The 21,428-nt window shown below is 36.2% G+C and overlaps 3 protein-coding genes across 3 annotated transcripts in view; 2 read left to right on the forward strand and 1 right to left on the reverse strand.

Moving 5' to 3' along the window:
• Nucleotides 1–6,767, forward strand: part of LOC107582267 (tectonin beta-propeller repeat-containing protein 2-like) — an 18,270-nt gene extending 11,503 nt beyond the window's left edge. Inside the window, exons 17-20 of the mRNA XM_016268040.1 lie at nt 4,907–5,055; nt 5,932–6,073; nt 6,224–6,373; nt 6,458–6,767. Of these exons, the coding sequence (XP_016123526.1) occupies nt 4,907–5,055; nt 5,932–6,073; nt 6,224–6,373; nt 6,458–6,609 (593 nt within the window). The 3' untranslated portion in view covers nt 6,610–6,767. The remainder of the gene's footprint in view (nt 1–4,906; nt 5,056–5,931; nt 6,074–6,223; nt 6,374–6,457) is intronic.
• Nucleotides 6,768–8,990: 2,223 nt separating this feature from the next.
• On the reverse strand, nt 8,991–10,264 carry LOC107583468 (ankyrin repeat domain-containing protein 9-like). The gene has a single exon (XM_016269675.1). The coding sequence runs from the start codon at nt 10,030–10,032 to the stop codon at nt 9,169–9,171; it is 864 nt and encodes a 287-aa protein (XP_016125161.1). The 5' UTR covers nt 10,033–10,264; the 3' UTR covers nt 8,991–9,168.
• A 2,169-nt stretch (nt 10,265–12,433) lies between these two features.
• Nucleotides 12,434–18,842, forward strand: LOC107582277 (REST corepressor 1-like). Its single transcript, XM_016268047.1, has 13 exons — nt 12,434–12,886; nt 12,984–13,043; nt 13,687–13,767; nt 14,985–15,037; nt 15,314–15,475; nt 15,746–15,864; nt 16,028–16,103; nt 16,576–16,626; nt 16,936–17,139; nt 17,308–17,385; nt 17,505–17,562; nt 17,678–17,913; nt 18,080–18,842. Exons 1-13 carry the CDS (start codon nt 12,730–12,732, stop codon nt 18,119–18,121), a joined length of 1,377 nt encoding a protein of 458 aa, XP_016123533.1. The 5' UTR covers nt 12,434–12,729; the 3' UTR covers nt 18,122–18,842.
• The last annotated feature ends 2,586 nt before the right edge of the window (nt 18,843–21,428 follow it).

Genomic DNA, 21,428 nt, shown 5'->3' on the forward strand with positions numbered 1-21,428 from the left:
AGAATGGAAAAAAAAATTCCCATTTTTGACATTTTTTTCAATTAAACCCCCCCCCCCCCCCCTATTCTCATTACAAGTTTTTTGAAATTCCTATTTTTTATTTACATTTATTTAAATATGACCATTACAATTTAAATAATAGATTATTGTTTTTTTTCCATTGTAGAAATGAGAATGAGATTTTTCTTTACCGTATGAAAGTTTAAAGGGGTCATATGATGCTTTTTAATAGATCATTATTTTGTGTATTTGGTGTAACAGAATATGTTGACATGCTTTAATGTTCAAAAAACACATTATTTTTCAAATACTGTACATTATTGCGGTTTCTCTATGCCCCGCCTCTCTCAAACGCTTCGTTTTCTACAAAGTCCCTCCTTCCGACAAGTGCAGTCTGCTCTGATTGGCCAGCTGACCCAGTGCATTGTGATTGGCCGAACACCGCAAGCACTCGTCGGAAATGTAACGCCCCTTACCATAATCGCGAGCTTCATCTTTCAAAATAAATGTAATGAATGTCATTAGTTTTACCATCAGTTCAAGCCCGAAAGGGGAACAGAGTCACGTGACAGACACAGTAATGATGCAGTACACAAGCCACGGTTAAGACAGCTGACTCCACTGTGATGTGACCCTGTCTCTCTCTCTCACACACACAATGCGCAAAACTCCGCATTTGAATGGTCAATAACAAATACTTAAACTAATAACAAAACAGTAGCTGATTCAGAAGCGCCAGATTGTCATAGCAAAGTCAGAATTACCTCCTCTCCTAGGTTCACGAAACGGTCGTCCATAAAATGCATTGCTGTTCTGTTGTAAGTGATCTTAAAGATTCCTAAATTCATCTACTTTCGGAAGGCCAAATAAAGTGCTTTTGCTTTCGCCTAGAAACACACAGCGTCTCCGCTTCTTTCTTTGCATGCACATTTGGGCGCATTATGCAAATATTCCCACATAGTGAGGTAGATATGTGGGGGCGTGTTAGAACGAGCCGTTTTAGGGGGGCGTGGCGTGGCTTAACTTTGATAAAGAATATCTCTTTGGTTTTGAGACTTTAGTCTTTGCAACTTCAGGGATCTTATCTATGCACAGTCAGCTTATAACACTCCAAAGACAAAGTAAAACTTGAAATCACATCATATGACCCCTTTAAATACTTTCGAACTAAGTTTCTTATGTTCACCAGGGCTATATTTATTTGATCAAAGATACAGTAAAAACAGTAATATTGTGAAACATTATTACAAATGTTATCCTTGCAAAGCTGAATTTTCAGCAGCCATTCAGAGTCTTCAGTGATTATTATTTCACATTATTATTATAATGTTGAAAACCGTTGTGAAGCTTAACATTTTTATGGAAATTGTGATACATTTCAGTGTTCATTGAGTAGAATGTTTAAAACAACAGAATTTTTTTTATACGGATTTTTTTAGTAAGAAATGTAATATAAAAGATTTTACTGTCACTTTTGATAAAAAAAACTAATTTTACTAATAACTAAAATGATCCTCACAAAAAGATCTTTGGACATTAGGAGAACTGTCTACTAGAATTTAGTTTTTTTGCATTCACTCACGTATGCATTAGATAGCATTTAATAGTCGTCCTTATGATGATGTGTCTGACACATGATTTAAATAATTTGCTCAAATGTCGCTGCTCCTCAAGGTCTCAAGTGCCATATACACAGGTCATGTGTGACAGAATGACGCATGTTGGGCATACCTTGCTGAGGACCCTCTCCTGTTTCTGTTCCTAGTTCAGATTACCATGTCTCCTCCTGGCTGTCCACGTGGTCTGCCTCTGACCTACTTATGTCATATTCACATATAACCAGCCCATTCCCACTTCCACTGAAGCTATACTCCTACTAAACCCCAGTAGCTTTCACTTTACTGTCTTCATTTCCATTTCTTGGAATGTTGAGGTTCCAGCAGGTTAAATAGCATGCCATGGTTTTGTGTATCATAACCGCCTGTTGCTAGGGGTGCTGTTTATATTTTTCATTCAAGCAGGTGGTTCTTGCATAACACATGTTTTGTAATGAAGCCGGTAAGCTAACTATCAAAGGTCATGAGAGGAAGAGATCAGTCCTTTAGTATTGAATATTGCAGAGATTAGGCTTTAGGAATGCATTAAACACACATTTAATCAGTGAATTTGGTAAGAAGACACAAGTTCACAAATCCCAAATGCAGTCAATGCAGCTTTCCATTGAAATGACAATGCAGGCTTATCTAATCTGATTACATCAGACATATTTTAATTACATGGATTGCACTTCAATGTAGTCAATGGAAGGCGTTTGTTTATTGAGCACAAGTGTGTGTTTTGTGTCTGTGTGTGCATGTGTTTGTGATATGACAGGATGGAGACACAATAGGCAGAGCCATGTGATGGAACAGCTGTAGCCCTGTCCGTCTCGGGTTGTTTTTGTGTGGGCGGCAATGTGAAAGATGAGTCTGGGGCTAGTCCTGGATCTATGAGTATTTTTTGATCGGGTACAGACTATGAACATGATGTTTTCAGTGTTTTTAGACTCAGGCCTATGGACCACGTTATTGGAGTTCATCTGGTCTAATAAAGCATCTTGAAATACTGGTTTGTTACAGTCTAGATGAGTCTCTCAAACCTTGGTCTGTGTTAAATGTCCTGTGGAATTTGTTCTCATTGAGTTGTCTCGTTTCAGGTAAACTTTTAAAATGCTACAGCAGAAACACAATTTTTTTAGAAAAAGGCCATCCGGTGAACTGAAGTGTCAGTTTTGCTTCATCTTGTTCTGTTGGTAATTAATCAGCACAGTATGTAAAGAGCTCTTGCGGCCAAAGGCCAGGGGTGTGACTACATCTAAGCAATCTATTGTGTTCATTCATTGTGTTCATCAAGCACTCACAATGTATTTTTTTTCGTACTAACTCAGTGAAAGAATGTGAAACAGCACATGAATCGTAGATAAAGTAGATTTCAAGTTTTTCTGTTTTGCATTGAGTGAGAGCTATATTTAAAAAGCTACATCTGAAAAAGTAATTCATTTAATTTATATAAAAGTATTGAACTAGGTGGGAAAAGAAGTATGTTAGACATTTTCTAATCATTTTGTTTTTTAGCTATTATTTGTTTGAAAACCAGAAAATGTCCCAATACTTTTATCTTATTTTTTATCTTAACAGTACTGTATATATATTTATATATACGCTACCATTCAAAAGTTTGGGGTCGGTAAGATTTTTGCTTATGATTGCTAAGGCTGCATTTATTTGACCAAAAATACAGTAAAAACTGTAATATTGAGAAATATTATTACAATTTAAATTAAGCGTCTTCTATTTTAATATATTTTTAAATGTAATTTATTCCTGTGATGGCAAAGCTGGAGTTTCAGCAGCCGTTACTCCAGTCTTCAGTGTCACATCATTCTAATATGCTGACTTTTCATTCTAAACATTTCTTATTATTATTATTATCAGTGTTGAAAATGTTTGTAGTGTTTTTTTGTAGAAACTTTTTTTTTCACCACAAAATTTATTTAAAATGTTTTTTATAAAATTATAAATGTTTTACTGTGACTTTTGATCAGTTTAATGCATCCTTGCTGAATAAAAGTATTTATTTCATAAAAAAATCTTACTGACCTCAAACTTTTGTGCTGTAGTGTAAATATTAAATAGTGTTTTGATCATTTATATTGCTCAGTAGATATGTAATCACACTGCGAAATGAACACTGTCATGGAAAGTGTGACAGACGATATGAGCTGCAAAAGGAGAGAATGTGTGCTAGTGTATCACATGTTATGTTAAGATTTGTCCTCAACAAAACCCTCATTACGTGCCGTGACATATAAATGTCATTTCAAAGTTTCCCTATCATATCATAGTGTACAGACCAGACCTCTGTACAGTTCTAGAGTCCCCCAGTCTCTTAAAGAGTCTGGAAAATGGCCCTGGATGTCCATGACATATACATTAGTGAAATGGTGCTAGATATGATGTATGCTGTAGACTCAGACACCCTGCACAAGGTCACAGTCCATTTTATCAGTCACCATCAGATGGATTGTGATTGCAGAATATTTCCAGGTACAGTGTTATTTAAGGAATTTCAACACGTTTAAAGTCTATTAAAATGTAGTCTCAGCCTCAGAAGTCACACCCACAGACCGCTGGCTGAACGTCTGATGCATACGGCACACAAAATTGGAAACACTTCGGGAGTTTCGAAGTCATCATTGGATTGGTTGAATTATACAGGATTTCCGGGAGACGTGTATGTCATGTTCTTTAACGTTCCGCCTGGAAACAAATATGCCGTGATGCCAAACCCACTCATGTTAGAAGAAAGCCGTTGTGTTTACAACTGTGATAATGAGCACCTATCAGGATCAACTAAACGCTGGATTATCAAAAGTATGTGAAATATTTATAGTTCACGGCATAGAATCTTTAAAATATGTCCAAGAGTTTTACACACCGGTGTGTTGTTGTGGAGACATTTCCACACCCCTAAACATGACACGGCACAAAACAAAACGTGATTGGTTGCTTTATCTGTCAGTCATATGGCCTCTTGGGCAGTCCTTGCCATTCAAAGTGGCAAAGGTTCCCAGACCTTCTGCCGTCAGTCTGAACTCTGAAGGTCTGGCTACGTGGGACTAATTAAAATGAACCTTTCAAAACTTCTGTGTGTAACTCATCTGATGATGTTTACAGCAATAAATATGACCAATCATATGGTATATTGATCGAAGGTGTGCTATTTTTTCAAGTGATACAAGTTTTGGTTGATGAAAAAATCACTGAGTCTTACATTAATGGGATGTTCATTCTCTGAACCTCATATTTCACTGGAATATCATAGTGACATGGGAAATCTCGCTTTTGCTCTCTCTGTTACTCCACAGGACATGTGAAGTTTCTCAGTTTGTCTTGTGGCAGTCAAAATGTTTGGGCATGTGATCGTAATGGAATGGTGTATTTTCGGGTTGGAACTCAACCTTTGAACCCTAGCATGATGCTCCCTGCCTGGATCTGCATCGAACCTCCCGAACAGGTAAACAAGCATTTGACATGACTGTACTGACTGCAAAATCCTAACTGTAATGTAGTTTCAGCTCATACAAGCTTACATCCATTTTAAAAACTCAAATGTTCAAAAGTTTGGGGTCAGTAAGATTTATTTTAATGAAATTAATACTTCTATCCAGCAAAGATACATTACATTGATCATAAGTGACAGTAAATACTTTTTTGTAACAAAAGGATTTCGGTTTTTAAAAGGAATGCTGTTCTTTTGGACTTTATACGCATCAATGAATCAAACAAATCAATCAAAAGGTATTAGGGTTTCCACAAAACTTTTAAGCAACCCAACTGTTTTCAGCGTTGATATTATTCAGAAATGTTTCTTGAGCAGCAAATCAGCGTATTAAAAGGATTTCTGAAGGATCATGTGACACTGAAGACTGGAGAAACAGCTGCTTTGCCATCACAGGAATAAATTATATTTGAGAATATAATAAAATAGAAAACAGTTATTTTAAATTGCAATAATATTTCACAGTATTACTGTTTTTACTGTATTTTTGATCAAATAAATGGCTTGGCGAGCACAAGAGAGACCTTATAAAAACTTACTGACTCCAAACCTTTGAACTGTTGTCAAACCATTATTATAATTTATGTGAAATTAGTATCAAATTTGATGTCTTTAAATTCTTAAAAAAAAATCACATCAGTCACATTTGTTTACAACTGACCAGCTGAATACTGATTCCATAATGAAAATTCTAGTTTACAATAACCATTATTTTTTGATGAACCGTTACTACCATGACCAGTGAGGGATAAATTTGGCCCTTGGAAAACACCATGTGATTATTTCACCAGCCTTATACACTTCTCTTATTCTCATGTGTTCTTTGAGCAGCCTGCTGGCCTTCATCTGGTGAAAATTCAGACTAGTCCTAATGACCGCATGCTGTGGGCGCTGGACAACAGAGGCAATGTGCATGTGCGCATCGGCATCACTGAGGAGATGCCTGTTGGAACTGCCTGGGAGCACATTCCTGGTATACCTTCATTACATAATCTCATTCGCTGTTTTTATTATTCTTGTATTCAGACTTTATTATTCCTCAAGTCATTTTCATAGATTTTTAATTAGAGCAGGAACTTGTTTGACTGGTTGTTGGTTCAAGTATTTTTTTTTCAAACTGTAGGACTACAGGCAAGGCAACTGGTTCTAAGTATGAGGACCGCTTGGGTTCGCCTTTCTAATGGTGAAGTGGCACGTCGCTACGGCATTACAGAGAGGAACCCATCTGGAGACTACTGGAAGAAGATCCCAGGACTGGTCAGCTGGCTTGCAGGTGAGTGTTTAGAATCGGTTAATGATGAAATGAACATCTGCATACATAAATGATAAAAACTGACCTAGTAGCTGTTTTTTGCAGTGACCCCGATGGATGAACTGTGGGCAGTCGCTCCTACTGGTGCTCTCAACCAGCGCCTTACCAAGACTCTACAAAACAATAGGAGCAAAAACCATGGCAATGTGGGTTCTCTGAGTGGAGAGGAGCTGGAGGAAGAGTGGGAGGTGATTTAGTTGCCACAAAATGTGTCAAAGCATCCCAGAATCACTGTTCTGTGAAATTTCTTTCTAGGCACTTTACTTATTTCTTCTTAAAGTAGTTCACCTAAAAAAAAAAAAGAAGAAATTTCTGTCATTTACTCACCCTTATGTTGCTCATATTCTTATGAGTATATTACTTAAATTCCTTGTGCACCTTATAACCTGAAATAGTTTCCCCATTTTGTTTTATCCAGCACATTATTTCTTAAGTTTTAACATCTACATGCATGGTTAGATCAGTTATTATTATTATTATTTTTTTTTTACTCGTATTGATTTAAGAAGGAGGTTCCGTTTATACATTATCATTCAAAAGTTTGGTTTCAGTAAGATTTTTATTTTATAAGATATTAATACTTTTGAGCAAGGATGCATTGAAGTGATCAAAGGTGACTGTAAAGACATTTATAATGTTACAAAAGATTCCGATTTCAAATATTTATTTTTCTTTTAACTTTCTATTCATCATAGTTTCCACAAACATATTAAGCAGCACAACTGTTTTCAACATTGATAATTAAAAGAAATGTTTATTGAGCAGCAAATCAGCATATTAGAATGATTGCTAAAGGATCATGCGACACTAAACTAAAGGCTGCAGTAATGACTGCAAATTCAGCTTTGCCATCACAGGAATAAATTACATTTTAAAATATATATAAAAAATAGCAAACAGTTATTTTAAACATATATATATATATCTGAATCTGATTGTCATATGAAAGGGAACTAGGCATAAGTTTGCTTTAGTTGAAGAAGGGATTCAGCTTTATTTGTAAATACACTTGTACCTTGTTAAATACTTGACAGGAGTACAATCATGGTAGAATTTGCCATATAGAGAGCATGGTCTCTGACTTGCCTCTGTCTACACCAGTGACGTGTTGAAGTTTAATGTGAGGTATTTTAAAAGGGCGGTTTGACTTTTAACTCCTAAAACAGAAAAAAAAAACATTTGAACTTATTACTTGATAGAGGTTGATAGAATCTATCATAGTCTGTTATGGAAAAATACTGTATATTAATGCTGGACGAGCATTCTTCATATACGTCCATATAAAGAATGCATCTTGATGAGTAATCTATCATAGATAACTAAATATTAATTCAGTGCTAGTTCTGATGTATCATTTCCTCTCCTCTTTCTTTAGTGTCTGACTGTGAAGTGTTTGTTATTCTTTCATTTTGAGATTTTTACACCTCAGTAAGGCATCATATGCAGTTAGATTGAAATGACCATGTAAGCATTGCTGCAAGTTGTTTTAGCTATTGTTACATTTGCCATTGTTTTGGCCTATTCTGCCCTACTAGTTTCCGTTTTGCACTTAGACCATATTGTAAATCAGATTAAGTGATAAATGTGGTACACTGGGCATGTAATGCTAAGCCAGTGGGGTTTAAGTGGTGATGCAGCTAAATGTGAACTCCCATATTAAACTATGACTTAACTTCTGCAATCTTTACTCCATGCTTAGTCATGACAAACTTCCAAATAAAATGTTTACAGAAAGTGTCGCTGCATTTTGGGGTCTATTTGCAACAATGTGATATTATGGATGATGTACACTACCAAATGTTCGGATGCACTTGAATTTACACTACCGTTCTTATGATTTTTTAAAAAGAAATTAATACTTCTATTCAAAAGTGACAGTAAAGTCATTTATGTTATAAAATATTTATATTTCAAATAAATGCTGTTATTTCATATAAGAATCTTGAAAAAATGCACCATGGTATCAGTTTTCACAAAAATATTTATATATATGTGCTGCTATATTATATAAAATAATATAGCAGCACAACTGAAAGAACAGTTATTTTAAAATGTTAATATTTCACAATATTACTGTCTTACTGTAGTGTTAATCAAATAGTAGTGTGTTTATCATGATCTTCTGCTCAAATGCTTAATGTTTATGCTTAAATGCTTGAAATCAAAATATAAAGGCAAACGCTTTGCAACTAGTGTTTTTTTAAATGGATGAATTAAACCAAATAGTAAAAAAAAGGGCCAACAAGTTCCCAGCATACATGGGAACTCCTTTGTCTTTAAAAAGGATTGCATGATGGACCTCATGAAGCTCTTTGAAACTCAGAAGCTCAAATATGATCGTTTTGACTTGCTTAACATTGGCTTCTTGCTTAATCGTTCTTACTGCAAATACTTTAATTAGTGTTATTAATTCGTTCATTCTAAAATGAAGAAAATAGTACTATTAAAGATGAGCATGTATGTTCAGACTTTTCACTGGTAATGTTAACATTGAAGACAGAGGATGTCTTGTGATTTTTGATTCATAAGACAAAAGATGCACCTTGAATGAACTGAATCTGAAATATTAAGCTCCAAGGCAACAAATGCAAAAATATATATATAGTTTAATAATTTTACAGTGTCTTTCACAATGTGACTATAAGACATCAAACTATTCCCATATTTACAGAGCTTTGCACATACAATCAAACATGAATATTTCAAGGAACAATAGAGTCAGACAATGTACTTTATTACATTTCCAGTTGTGCACATTAGGCTTGATCCAGTCTGAAGTCCAGGGGTTTTAGGAAGTCCGGCAGTGAGTCCAGCTGGTCTGTGGGAATGGACTGGCTGAGCTTCTGCATGGCCTGAACGAACAGTGAAGGGGGTGATGTTCTTGAAAGACACTGGAAGGCCTGCTCTCCTATGAGCGCCCTCCACACATCGGCATTGTCCTGCAACTGTCTCTTCATCTGGAAGCGAAATGTGGGCATGAATAAAATGAGGTAGCCGAGGCAGATGCGCTTCGTCCGCATGTCAAAGTCACTCTGGCAGATCTGGCTGAGTAAACAGTCCAGGGGGGTGTTCCCTGTCAGGTCCGTTGCGTAAGGACACGCGCCATGACCCAGCAACAGTATCAAGCACTCGGGACGCACCAGATCACAAGCGAGATGCAGCGGGGTCTTGCTGTCGTCTGTGTGGTCGCATCCCTGACGGTTCAGGTAGCTCCTTCTCTCGCAGTCTGTGAAGTCTTTAATGGTGGCCATGATCATTTTCAGGATGTTGATGCGGTTGTAGCGAACGGCTATGGCCAGGTGCGGTGTGGTGGATGCCTGGCAGCAGCGGAAACTTCTGCTGGGCATCTCCAGTGCGCGGGTGGAGAACCTGTTGAGTAAATAACGCGCGTACTGCTGGTGATCATGTACCAGCGCGTACAGAAACGCCTCTGACGGGGAGTACGCGCATGCCTGTCCGTCATCTTCCCAATGAAACACCTCCATTGTCCGCATGTCCTCCAGGACCCACACCGGCAACAGGTCCCGTACAGCCTGATAAAATGCAAATGAGGTTTTTTGGCATTGTTTCGGGGATTTATAATCCGCGCGGCTCTCGTACATCCCCACATACAAAGGCATTGTGAGTTCCGCTGTTATATCAAACGTTTTTGGGGGGCTGTTTGGATTTAAAATTACGATTTAACGGCTTTTACCTGGATATTCAGTGCAGCCAGAGCTGATGCTGAAACATTTGTGAGAATATAAATATGTAACCCAGGAGGCCAGGCGGAATAATAAATAAAAAAATAAGGCTGTATCTCGTACGATACAGTCTAAAACCGTTCACCCGCCTTCAAACCCCACTACAAACTCAGCCGAGAGTTTATATATGCTGGGCAGGTTTGCGCATATCTCTGCGCTCTTTGCCATTGGACGCTAGCGCAAGTCACCAGGGTACAAAGTGCCTCCAGCTTTTCCTTATTAGTGTAGAACTCGTGTGTTTGGGCGCGATCGAGTGACCCTCGCGCATTCAGTACATTCAGCGCGAGTCTTGTTACATAATATTTCACAGACCGAGCCATGCGCTCGTTGCACGGGGTGACATACCTGAACTGTTTATCATGGCATCCTGAAAAAGTGTATAATTATGGGTGAACGATTAAGTGTTTCCTTGAGGTTATATTAATTGTATATATGCACAATGAAGATTTTTTTTTTGGAAGTTAAGAGATTTTTCTTTTGTAGAAGTGAAGGGCAAAGTATGTAAAAGTAAAAATGAATATAACTGGTCGATAATCTGGTTTACGACTCGCTATGGGAATGTTTAAATGAACTGCAGTAGTCAAGTGAAACTTCATTGAGGATGACAAAGATGTGTTGAGGAACACGGCCGCCATCTAGCGGATAAGTATTATGATTGCTTTAAAAAAGAAAGAAAAACAAAGATAGTTTATCATTTAATAATTTCTCATTATTTACATTGGACCATCGCTACTTTTTATTATTATTTAAAACAAACAGTTTCTGCAAATCCTGGACACTTAAATCGGTTTAAAAATATTATCAGTTTTTCTCTAATTATGTTCAGGGGATCAGATGAATCGTAATCAGATGTAATAACATGTAATTACAGCCTGTATAGCAATTCTGAATAGACATACTACTGCAAAAAAAATAAAATAATACTGTTTGGATTTGACAGGTGCTTGGATTTAATTATTCAGAATGTTGTTAAATACATTTTACACTACACAGATTCATTTGCAGCTGTGTGCTATATTTAAGCTGTTCATCCAACCGGAGTTCAGGATCTCAGTAGGATCTCGCTAAATCTGTAATAAAAACAATTATTTATTTTGAGATGCCACCATGAAACAAAATGTAGACTAAAATAATATTTTAGGAGTACTTCCAGAACAATGAGACGAAGATTGTGCAGCGCTACAGGCCCAGATGTCCTGATGACTAGTTTTTGAACAGATGTACCTCGAATTACATGAGACTACAACGATACAGAAGGCATACGAGCATCACATTAAATAGCATTTATTCCTTCTAAATTCTGATCTAAATCTAATAACTAATATTTTCATTTTTAGTAAGTAATCCAATATTGACTATTATATTTTAGTTTTACTATTAACTTTTCTTTAGACACTGGAAATGTATTTACAAGTAACTATTCAAATACTTACTGGACTCTTTTGCAGTTTTTCTATTATCAATATACACTAGTCTAAAGAGACAATAAGCCTCTATTTTTAGACAATTGTGCATTCCATTTGTTACTATTATCATTTTAGTCTTAAGATTTTCTAGATTTTATTTGAAAGATTTGGTGTCTCATAAATATGTACTAGTATGTCATTACTAGATAATAACATGTCAATGGACAAAAATGCTGCCATGTCTTGAACATTGTAATGAATGTAGAAAGTAAGTGATAGAATTGTTATTTTTAGGTGAACTTTCCTTTTTAACTTTTTGAGCACACCTGACACTTGAGGGTTTCTTGTCCAAAAGCAGAGTAAAGGACTAAAATTAAAATAGTTCAACTAGAAGTTAAAATAACTAATATTTTTGTTTTATTACATGACTCTGTCCTAACCATGACCTATAAACACATTTAAGTGCAAGCCACACATGTTCTAATTTGATGATAACTCTCCCACTTTGACTTTTATGAAGCAGTGCGGTGGGTAATGGAGTGCAGCAAAACAGCATCAAGAATATCAGATATGAGGGGGATCTTCCACTATTTGCTATAGTGGGAGATCATGGTTACTAATGCATTGACGCTTTTCACTAAACCAGTCCACAAGTACGGAGTGCCAGCTGATGCAACTGCGTTTTGCCTAGAGTTGTTTTTCATGCACATTGATGTTTTCTAGACAAACACTGCTTCGACGCTTGGTCTGGAGAAAATAAATAGCTTGTTTTTTGTATGCATAAGAAGTTTGAATTTCTGCCTTGAAGAGGAACTGACGTTAGCTAAAGCAGGTCAATCAGAGAGAGAAAGAGAGAGAGAAAGAGAGAGAGAGAGAGAGAGAGAGAGAGAGAGAGAGAGCTAACGCTAGATCAGCCACACTGCTAGCACTGCAGCCGTGTGAGCTTTTATCTGCCTCCAAAGCTAAACTTAACTTATTAACACGACTGGGGGAAATATTATGCATTCGATGCACCTTTTTATTTGTTCGTAACTCTGTATTGCCAGTTGGGGGAGTTTGCATCAGTGCAGGACGGTGTTATTTGTTTCCGATCAGAGCAGTTGAGCTGAGTTAGCTTAGCTATAGCGAGCCCAAGTTCTTTCAAGCAGCTTTGCGTTTCGCTGTCAAGATGCCTGCGATGTTAGAGAAGGGCACCGCTGAGATATCGGGTAAAAGAAGGGGTAGAAACTCTGTGAATAATACGATCAAAAGTTTTACTTCAAATGGGAACAGCAACAATTCATGGGAGGAAGGAAGTTCGGGTTCCTCAAGTGATGACGAGCATGGTAAGTCATGGTGGTAGCCTCGGTCGCTCCTCACAAGTTCATACACTTCTGATGAATGTAATCAGTTCATATTATTTGTTCTTTTGTCACTCACAAGGTGCAGGAGGGATGCGAGTTGGACCGCATTATCAGGCAGTTGTTCCCGATTATGATACCGGTTTGTGGATTTTGAGTGTTGGAAGGTTCATTGACAACACAGGGTGGATTGCGTAATAGCCTCAAACACTGTCCGGAACAGTTTGTCCGTTCAGTGCACTTCATGTTCAGCAAGAATAGAATTTTTATTTTTTGTCTCGCTGGCAACCTACACTAAAAGTGGTCTGTTGTAGTTATGAAAAAGATGCTAAAACAAAAACAAAATATGAAATAAACTTTAGGTGGCTGACTATTGTTTGAAACTTGAGGTGATGATAATGAGCACCTGATGTGTCAATCATTGACTGTATATTTGTTAAGAGAACAGCATTCATTAGGCATTTTTAAAAATAAAAATATCTTCATTCTGATTTGATTTATTTAGTTCACTAAACGTAAACATTTCCTTTTTACCTAAATATCAAAAGATTTGGTTTCTTGGATTTATTAAAATCTTTGTAGAAAAGGGCTTTGAGTAAAAAAAAAAAAGCTATTAGTAGTAACAATAATTTGAAATCAAAAGAGATGGATGTGTTCTTGTTTAATCCACTAATCTCTCTCTCTCTCTCTCTCTCTCTTCTGAATTTCTGTGTTTCTTGTATGCTCTCTCTCTCTCTCTCTCTCTCTCTCTCTCTCTCTCTCTCTCTCTCTCTCTCTCTCATCAGAGGTAGCACAGGCAAGCCAGGAGAGAGATAATCTGGGAATGCTGGTGTGGTTTCCAAATCCAAGTATACCAGAGCCCAAATGTGAGTCATTTATGAGGGTGTTAATTGGCTGTATAAATATGACAACAGTTAATGCTGTTTTTAAATTAAATATTGTCATTCTTTCAAATTTTTTATCATGTTACCCAGTGGTATTCTGATACATACATTTAGAGCTGAAGTGTGTAATGTTTTGATGATAAAATACTTCCTACTCTCCCAGCATAATACAGAGAACCATTTGTAGTGTGATTCAAAAAAAATAAAAAAGTATCCGTTTGAGTGTGCAGATTAGCCCGAAATGGCATAATTTGAGTCTAGCGCTGAAATGTTTGTCCAACCAATGGCAGACAAGAAGCTTGTGCAGATGCAGCCAATGAATATTCAAACAGATTGTATTTATAATGGAGCACTTGCTGCCTATTACTGTATAATACTTTTTGTCTTGTAAAATACTTAAACTAATAACAAAACAGTAGCTGATTCTGAATGACCTCCTCTCCTAGGTTCACGAAACAGTCGTCGATAAAATGCATTGCTGTTCTGTTGTAAGTAATCTTAAAGATTTCTAAATGCATCTACTTTCGGAAGGCCAAATAAAGTGCTTTTGCTTTCGCCTAGAAACACACAGCATCTCCCTGACATGCTGCTTCAACACTAACTGCGGTTACTGAAACCACGCCTTCTTTCTTTGCGTGCATTATGCAAATATTCCCACATAGTGAGGTAGATATGTGGGGGCGTGTTAGAACGAGCCATTTTAGGGGGGCGTGGCAGAGTCTTAACTTTGATAAAGAATATCTCTTCGGTTTTGAGACTTTAGTCTTTGCAACTTCAGGGATCTTATCTATGCACAATCAGCTTGTAACACACCAAAGAGAAAGGAAAACTTGAAATCGCATCATATGACCCCTTTAAGTTTTCGAATGTGAGATACACATCAATTCTACAATTTGCATAGAATATTAGTAGTTTGAGAGTATGCGATTCCAAATCATCATTGTTTTTTCAGTTCTGTTTGGTGCCTCTTGTGGGACAGGATTTAAAGACTTCATGTTTAAATGTTGGCTTGAACCAAGCATTCAAAATCATTGAGAAGGCTATAATATAGAGTAAATAATTTTATTGTATTAGATATGTCATTCAATCTATAAAGAAATGTATTTCATGTGTGAAATAATTGTTTATATTTCAAGGGTTTTTAGTTTTAGACTTTTTGAGTTATATTCTGATGATTGTTTTTTTTCTTGTTGTTGCAGTGGATGAGTATATTGCAATAGCCAAAGAAAAACATGGGTACAATATGGAGCAGGTAAAATGGTTATGTTTGAAATCTATGCTTGTTTTTTTGCAGTGAAAATTATGAACTTGAAAGTTTTACTTTTTTCTAAAGGAAACAATATATTTTGTAGACACTAAGCACAATCAGAGATTTTCAATACTCTTTTTATGTAACCTGTTGTAACTCACAAGATAAGGTAGACTATTCTTTACTGCATTAGTTGAATGTTTCCTGTAGTTACAGTTTTATGGTGTCAAACATAAGTCGTCTTTTAAAGTCTTTGTCATGGCTTTTTGTATTTAACAGGCATTGGGCATGCTGTTTTGGCACAAACACAACATTGAAAAATCTTTGGCAGATCTCCCCAACTTCACCCCTTTTCCAGATGAGTGGACAGTTGAAGACAAGGTGCTGTTTGAACAGGGTTTCAGCTTTCATGGAAAGACGTTTCACCGCATCCAGCAGATGGTAAGTGAGATGGCTGAACCCACTCTCACTATTAAAATAAAACATGCACTTGAGAGAAGCAGCATCTTCCCGTATTGAAGTGACAACCAATCATAAGGTGCCTCAGAAATTCAGCTCATTAATGGACAGGCACTGGTGCATATGAAGCCCAAATGGGTTCTGTCAAGTCCTAAATTTGAACACTTTGACTAAATTACAACTGAATCTGTGTCAGCTTTGATCATGAATAATGATGTTTCCATCACAAACAAGTTTTTTTTTTTGTTCCAGCTTCCAGACAAGTCAATTGCAAGCCTGGTTAGATTCTATTACTCGTGGAAGAAAACACGCAGCAAAACGAGTGTGATGGACCGCCATGCACGTAAACAGAAGAGAGACAGAGAGGAGAGGTCAGCTATGGCATGTTTGCTATCTCCTTTTTATGTTTTCTTTGGTTTTAAAAGTCTTGGTCAAAGATGAGTTGTGCTGTCATGGAATGCTAGCATGATTTATTTTTAGAATATGTTGAAAAAGAAATGTCATATTTGAAACTTTTAATCCTTTTTCATGTAGTGATGATGGAGAAGAAAATAGTTGCATCTCTCCAGGGGATGCTGAATTTGAGCCAAATAAGGACGAGAAGAAAGAGGTAATATAAATGGACATATTTTTCTGCACATTATTACGCCCAACCTTTTAGTTTTACATTAACATAATTATATGACTGGCTTAAATTGATATAAAACTATATAATAAATAAAATTCTGGTAATACTTTAGGTTATGCTTTATTTTATGATGACCTTGTTATAGTATAATTATACATTTAAGTAGTGAGTAATGCTAATGAACTACATGTACCTTACGATATGGTTAGGGTTAAGATGAGGGCTTGGTTTAGGGTTAGTTGCATGTAATTATTATTACTATAGTAATTACATGTAACGTGTGACTAGGACAAATAACCATATTTTATTCAAATGTGATTTAATTTATTGCATTTATCTTTTAAGTTATTTCATTTTTTTGAGTATTTTATTTTATTTGGATATATAATTTTTTGTCAGTCCTGCTTACTTACAGGGCATCTATCTCCATAAAAAAAAATTTGATCTTTTTAAGGGAACATCTGGACCTGAGAAACAAGATTCAAAACCTGCAGTTGTGCCGAAGGTACAATAATATATATATATATATACATATCAAAGTGCCAGATGCCATCTAATGTGAGCATTTGCCCACTCAAGTCTGTTACGACGACGAACTGGACTCAGGTCGAGACCCTGATAAAAAGTGTTGCGTTAATAATTTTGTTCAGTGTATATATATATATATATATATATTTTTTATTTTATTTTTTATTTATCTGTTTTGTTCATGTGGAATGCTCATTGACTGTACATATGTGAATCTACATCAATAAACATAATTTAAATCAATCACAGATTTAAATAGCTCTGTGTTTTCGCTGTTTTTCTACAGCCAGCCAATCTTGCAGAGAAGTCAATGCATGTTAAGAAGGAACCACAAGGAATTGCTGGAAGGAACCTACACAGGGCAAAGAAGAAACCTCCTAAAGGAATGTATTTAAACTCTGATGATGTGGCGGCAATGTCTAGCAGCGGCTCAGCCGCAGTTAGTGTTCTGAGACAGCTGGATATGGAGCTCATTGCCATAAAACGACAGGTCAGCGTTTTATTAATTTTCGACAAAAACATCACTTTTATCTCTGTGTGCTTTATTTGAGATTATCGGCAGAACTAAATGTAAATCTGACAGACAGTTTAGAAGTATGTGACGGTCTAAACTGAAAAGTTTCAAAATAATACAAATAACCCTAACCTCTTTTTACAGATTCAGAGCATCAAACAGCACAATAGTGCCCTCAGAGAAAAGCTGGACACAGGCTTGGATGAGTTTAAGCCAACTGAGGTAATAATATTCTCATCTTTAGAATTACTTTCCAGCACACTCATTTCATAGAGGGCCGTATTTACAGTTTTTATGCATTTTATTCACAAAAGGGTATAAATGTGCTTTGTTTTTCTCAGGCTAATCAGAAATGTAATACCCGCTGGACCACAGAAGAGCAGCTGCTTGCAGTACAAGGTAATTTTGGCCACATTTTTCAAATGTTTGTGGGGCTTACTGGATAATGAATGATTATTTAAATAGCACGTTTTAAGCAGTGAAATTCTGGACAATCTTTGGTTTCCTCTCACAGCTATAAGGAAGTATGGGCGGGATTTCCAAGCCATTTCTGATGTGATCGGCAACAAATCTGTGGTTCAAGTGAAAAACTTCTTTGTGAATTATCGGCGTCGTTTCAACCTGGATGAGGTACTGCAGGAGTGGGAAGCTGAGCATGGCGTGGAGGGACGCAAGGGTTTAGATGAAGAGAAGATGGAGGTGTCATCCGAAGAGGGGACCACCCCGGTGCCTTCAGAAAACCAGACAGAGGTCAGTTTCCCATCAGTACCTCTTAGTTAATGGACTTTTCCACCAAAATGTGGTTTAGATTCCAGTCAGACTGGAAATTCTGATTCTAATTTAAGTATTTTTTTTCTGCATCTGGTTTTGTTTGATCAATGTCATTTGAGAATAATCATCAAATTATCATTTTCAGGAACCAACGGCAATGGAAACACAGAACCCTTCAGTTTCCTGAGTTCTCCAACAGTGGTCAGACGAGCTCAGATAAGTTAATATCGCAGCTGTGCGTAAGAGGCATTAAGGCTTCAACTGCCTCAAGTGAAGTCTCTTCGTAATGGGACATTCCTCCCCCCATCCCGGTCCCTCCAACTCCCACCCCCCTATTGAACCCAGGACTCTCACAGGTGCAACCGCATAGGAGTGCAAACTTCACAAAGATACTCTACGGAACTAGGATCGTCACTGCCAACAGAAGTAGAATTCCTGTCTGGTCTCTACCAATCTGGTGCTCCAACAGTTATATTCTCCCCAATCTGTAATTGGTCTGTTATGGGGGGAATAAAATACCCACATACCCATCCCAACGTCATTGGACAGTGAATTGTGGTCTTGAAAGAACTTTTGTCTGATGTCACTTGACCATCTCTCTTTCTTGATATATTCATAGGACTTTGACTTGGTCCTAGTCCAGCATTCCTTTCCAGTTACTTTTTTGTTACTGTAGCATATTTTAAAATAGTTTTTTTTTTTGGGGGGGGGTTAATTGATCTCTGGTTGGATTAAGCTATTTATTTGCATAAAATTACAAGAACTGCACTGTATAAATAAAATTAAATGCCAGTGTAGATGAAATTGAAGTAATTATAATGCCAATTTTTTTAATGCCAATTTAAATATATATGGTTTGCAGCTCTTATATTTAAGTGAGTTGGTTTAGTATTAGGTCGTAAAATATATATATATATATATATATATATATATATATAACACATATGATATATATATGTGTTTAATCATGGACCCTTGTACATGGTGTATTTAAAATGCATTTTATCTCAAAAGGTTTCTTGGCTGAGGCTGTTGACTTTAAGAACAGGCGCAACAGAGTGTTGTCATGGAATGGGAGGTGTTTTTTAAATTCTTTTATCTTATTTCGAACTGTGTTTTGCATGCATGAATAGTTTCTTCTTCATGCCAAGGTCAAGCTTTTCACCCTCTTAGGGGTGTCTAAATATATATGCATCACCATGTGCAGGTTAAGAATTTGAAAATATGGCAGCACATCTAAATTCCTACTACTATTCCATGCTTGTTTGTTTTTCCACACATCCTACTTTATTATGGTGTTTGGAGATGAAGGATAGATGGGTTCATATTGTTTGTTTTTTATGTTTAATTTGAAAATGGAATAAGTTATTTAAAATACATGCACTCGCGCTTGTTTCAACCAACTTTTCCCCTCTAATAACTGTAATGGTACCATACATGTGTGAACTCCTTTTAAATTTATGTGTGCAGATAACATGTACATGGTTGGGGTGAAATTCTGTGTGTGTGTGGGTCTGCCTGTGTGGGTGGAGGCTAATGTGGTCATAGACTGTGGCCTGTATATGTAATCAGTCACATTAGTCTTAATAAACTTAAGGGATTTATACTGTCAAATGCACTGTGTTAATCAACCCATACATCACATTTTGTTATATTTAGTTAATTTTGAATAAATTATAGTGGTAACACTTTAGGGAACACATTCACTGTATTAACTTTATATCACATATACTATATTAAGAGTTATTTCTCAATAAACTCTTAATTACTGCTTATTGATAGAAAGTAAGGTAGTCATTGAAGTAGTTGTGTTTAAGTATTGGGTAGAGTTAAGGGATTTACAATATGGTCATGCAGAATAAGGGATTAACATGTGCTTAGTAAGCACTAATAAACAGCCAATATGCTATTAATATGCATGCTAATAAGCAACTAGTTATTAGTGAATAGTGTTCCCTAATCTAAAGTGTTACCATTTTAATTTGTGATGAGAAGCTTGGAAGACTATTGGTGGATCACAATAATAAAGGAATTGGCAAAAATGGATGAATCTCCACTACAGGGAACACATTTGGGGCTTGATTTCAACAGAAGTTGGAGCAGACGCTCTTCTGAAAGCAGAAGGTGGCTGAGAAGATGATATAAGCCCAACTTCTTCCTTTGCATTTTCACATGCAGTAACCCCATTACTTTACCCATCATCACACCTTCATCATGTATTCACACCTGAAATGGTGTTTTATTCCTGTAAGTGACCTATAGTAGTCACACATGTCTTCCTCTAGTAAAAGGTCAGGCCAGAAAGAGGTGATATTCCCCTTCTTACTTCTCTTTCATTTTTGTTATGAGATCTCCTGCAATGCAAATACATTCAAAGAATCTGTATTACCTTGATGCTACTCGGCTCTAAACTAACAGTCTGAAATGTATTGTGTTACACTTTTCACCTGCAGCTCTTTCTGGTATTATGTTCTTTATGGGATGGATTCTTGCTTAACGCTAGCATTGCTTAGTCTTGTCTCATTTATTTTCAATCTTGGTTTTAAGTCGCATGTTTTAACGTTTTAATTATATAAACTATAAATGCACTGATAATATGGGACACATTTTTGTTGTTCATCTTGCTTTTTGGGACATATCGCTCTAAATTATAGCATTAAAAAATAGTTCACCTAAAGATGAAAATCCTGTCCTTATTTGCTTACCGTCGTTCTAAACCTGAATGACCTGAATGTCTCCATGAAATGAAAGTAAATGGTGAAACGGTTCATTCATTGAATGGAATAGAGAGTCTTAGACATTCTGCTAAACATCTTCTTTTGTTTTCTACAAAAGAAATATAGGTAAAGGTTTAGAACATGAGGGTGAGTAAATTATTTTTGGTTGAAGTATCCCTTTGAATTGGTCACAATTACAAGTAGTTTTTTCGCATTAAAAAATAGTTCACCTAAAGATGAAAATCCTGTCCTTATTTGCTTACCGTCGTTCTAAACCTGAATGACCTGAATGTCTTCATGAAATGAAAGTAAATGGTGAAACGGTTCATTCATTGAATGGAATAGAGAGTCTTAGACATTCTGCTAAACATCTTCTTTTGTTTTCTACAAAAGAAATATAGGCACAGGTTTAGAACATGAGGGTTAGTAAATTATTTTTGGTTGAAGTATCCCTTTGAATTGGTCACAATTACAAGTAGTTTTTTTCAAGTCGTTAACTTTAACTGTGCTATTTTGACACATTTAAACTACCCGTTAAAAGTTTGGGTAGTTTTTAGCATGTTGCTATTATGGCAAAAAATTATAATCACAATTATTTTGGTTAATATTGAGATAATGATTATTTAACATCATTACTCAGTGACTTTGGAAACATCATGCATTTAATGAACTTTTTAAAAACTTTTTTTAAAGTGGATATTTTAATTATATTACAGTTAAATAATTGAAAAAACAATAAAAAAAAATAGGTATATATATATATATATATATATTTAT

Source organism: Sinocyclocheilus grahami, unplaced genomic scaffold (assembly GCF_001515645.1).
Source record: "Sinocyclocheilus grahami isolate Dianchi unplaced genomic scaffold, SAMN03320097.WGS_v1.1 scaffold4.1, whole genome shotgun sequence".
NCBI lineage: Eukaryota > Metazoa > Chordata > Actinopteri > Cypriniformes > Cyprinidae > Sinocyclocheilus > Sinocyclocheilus grahami.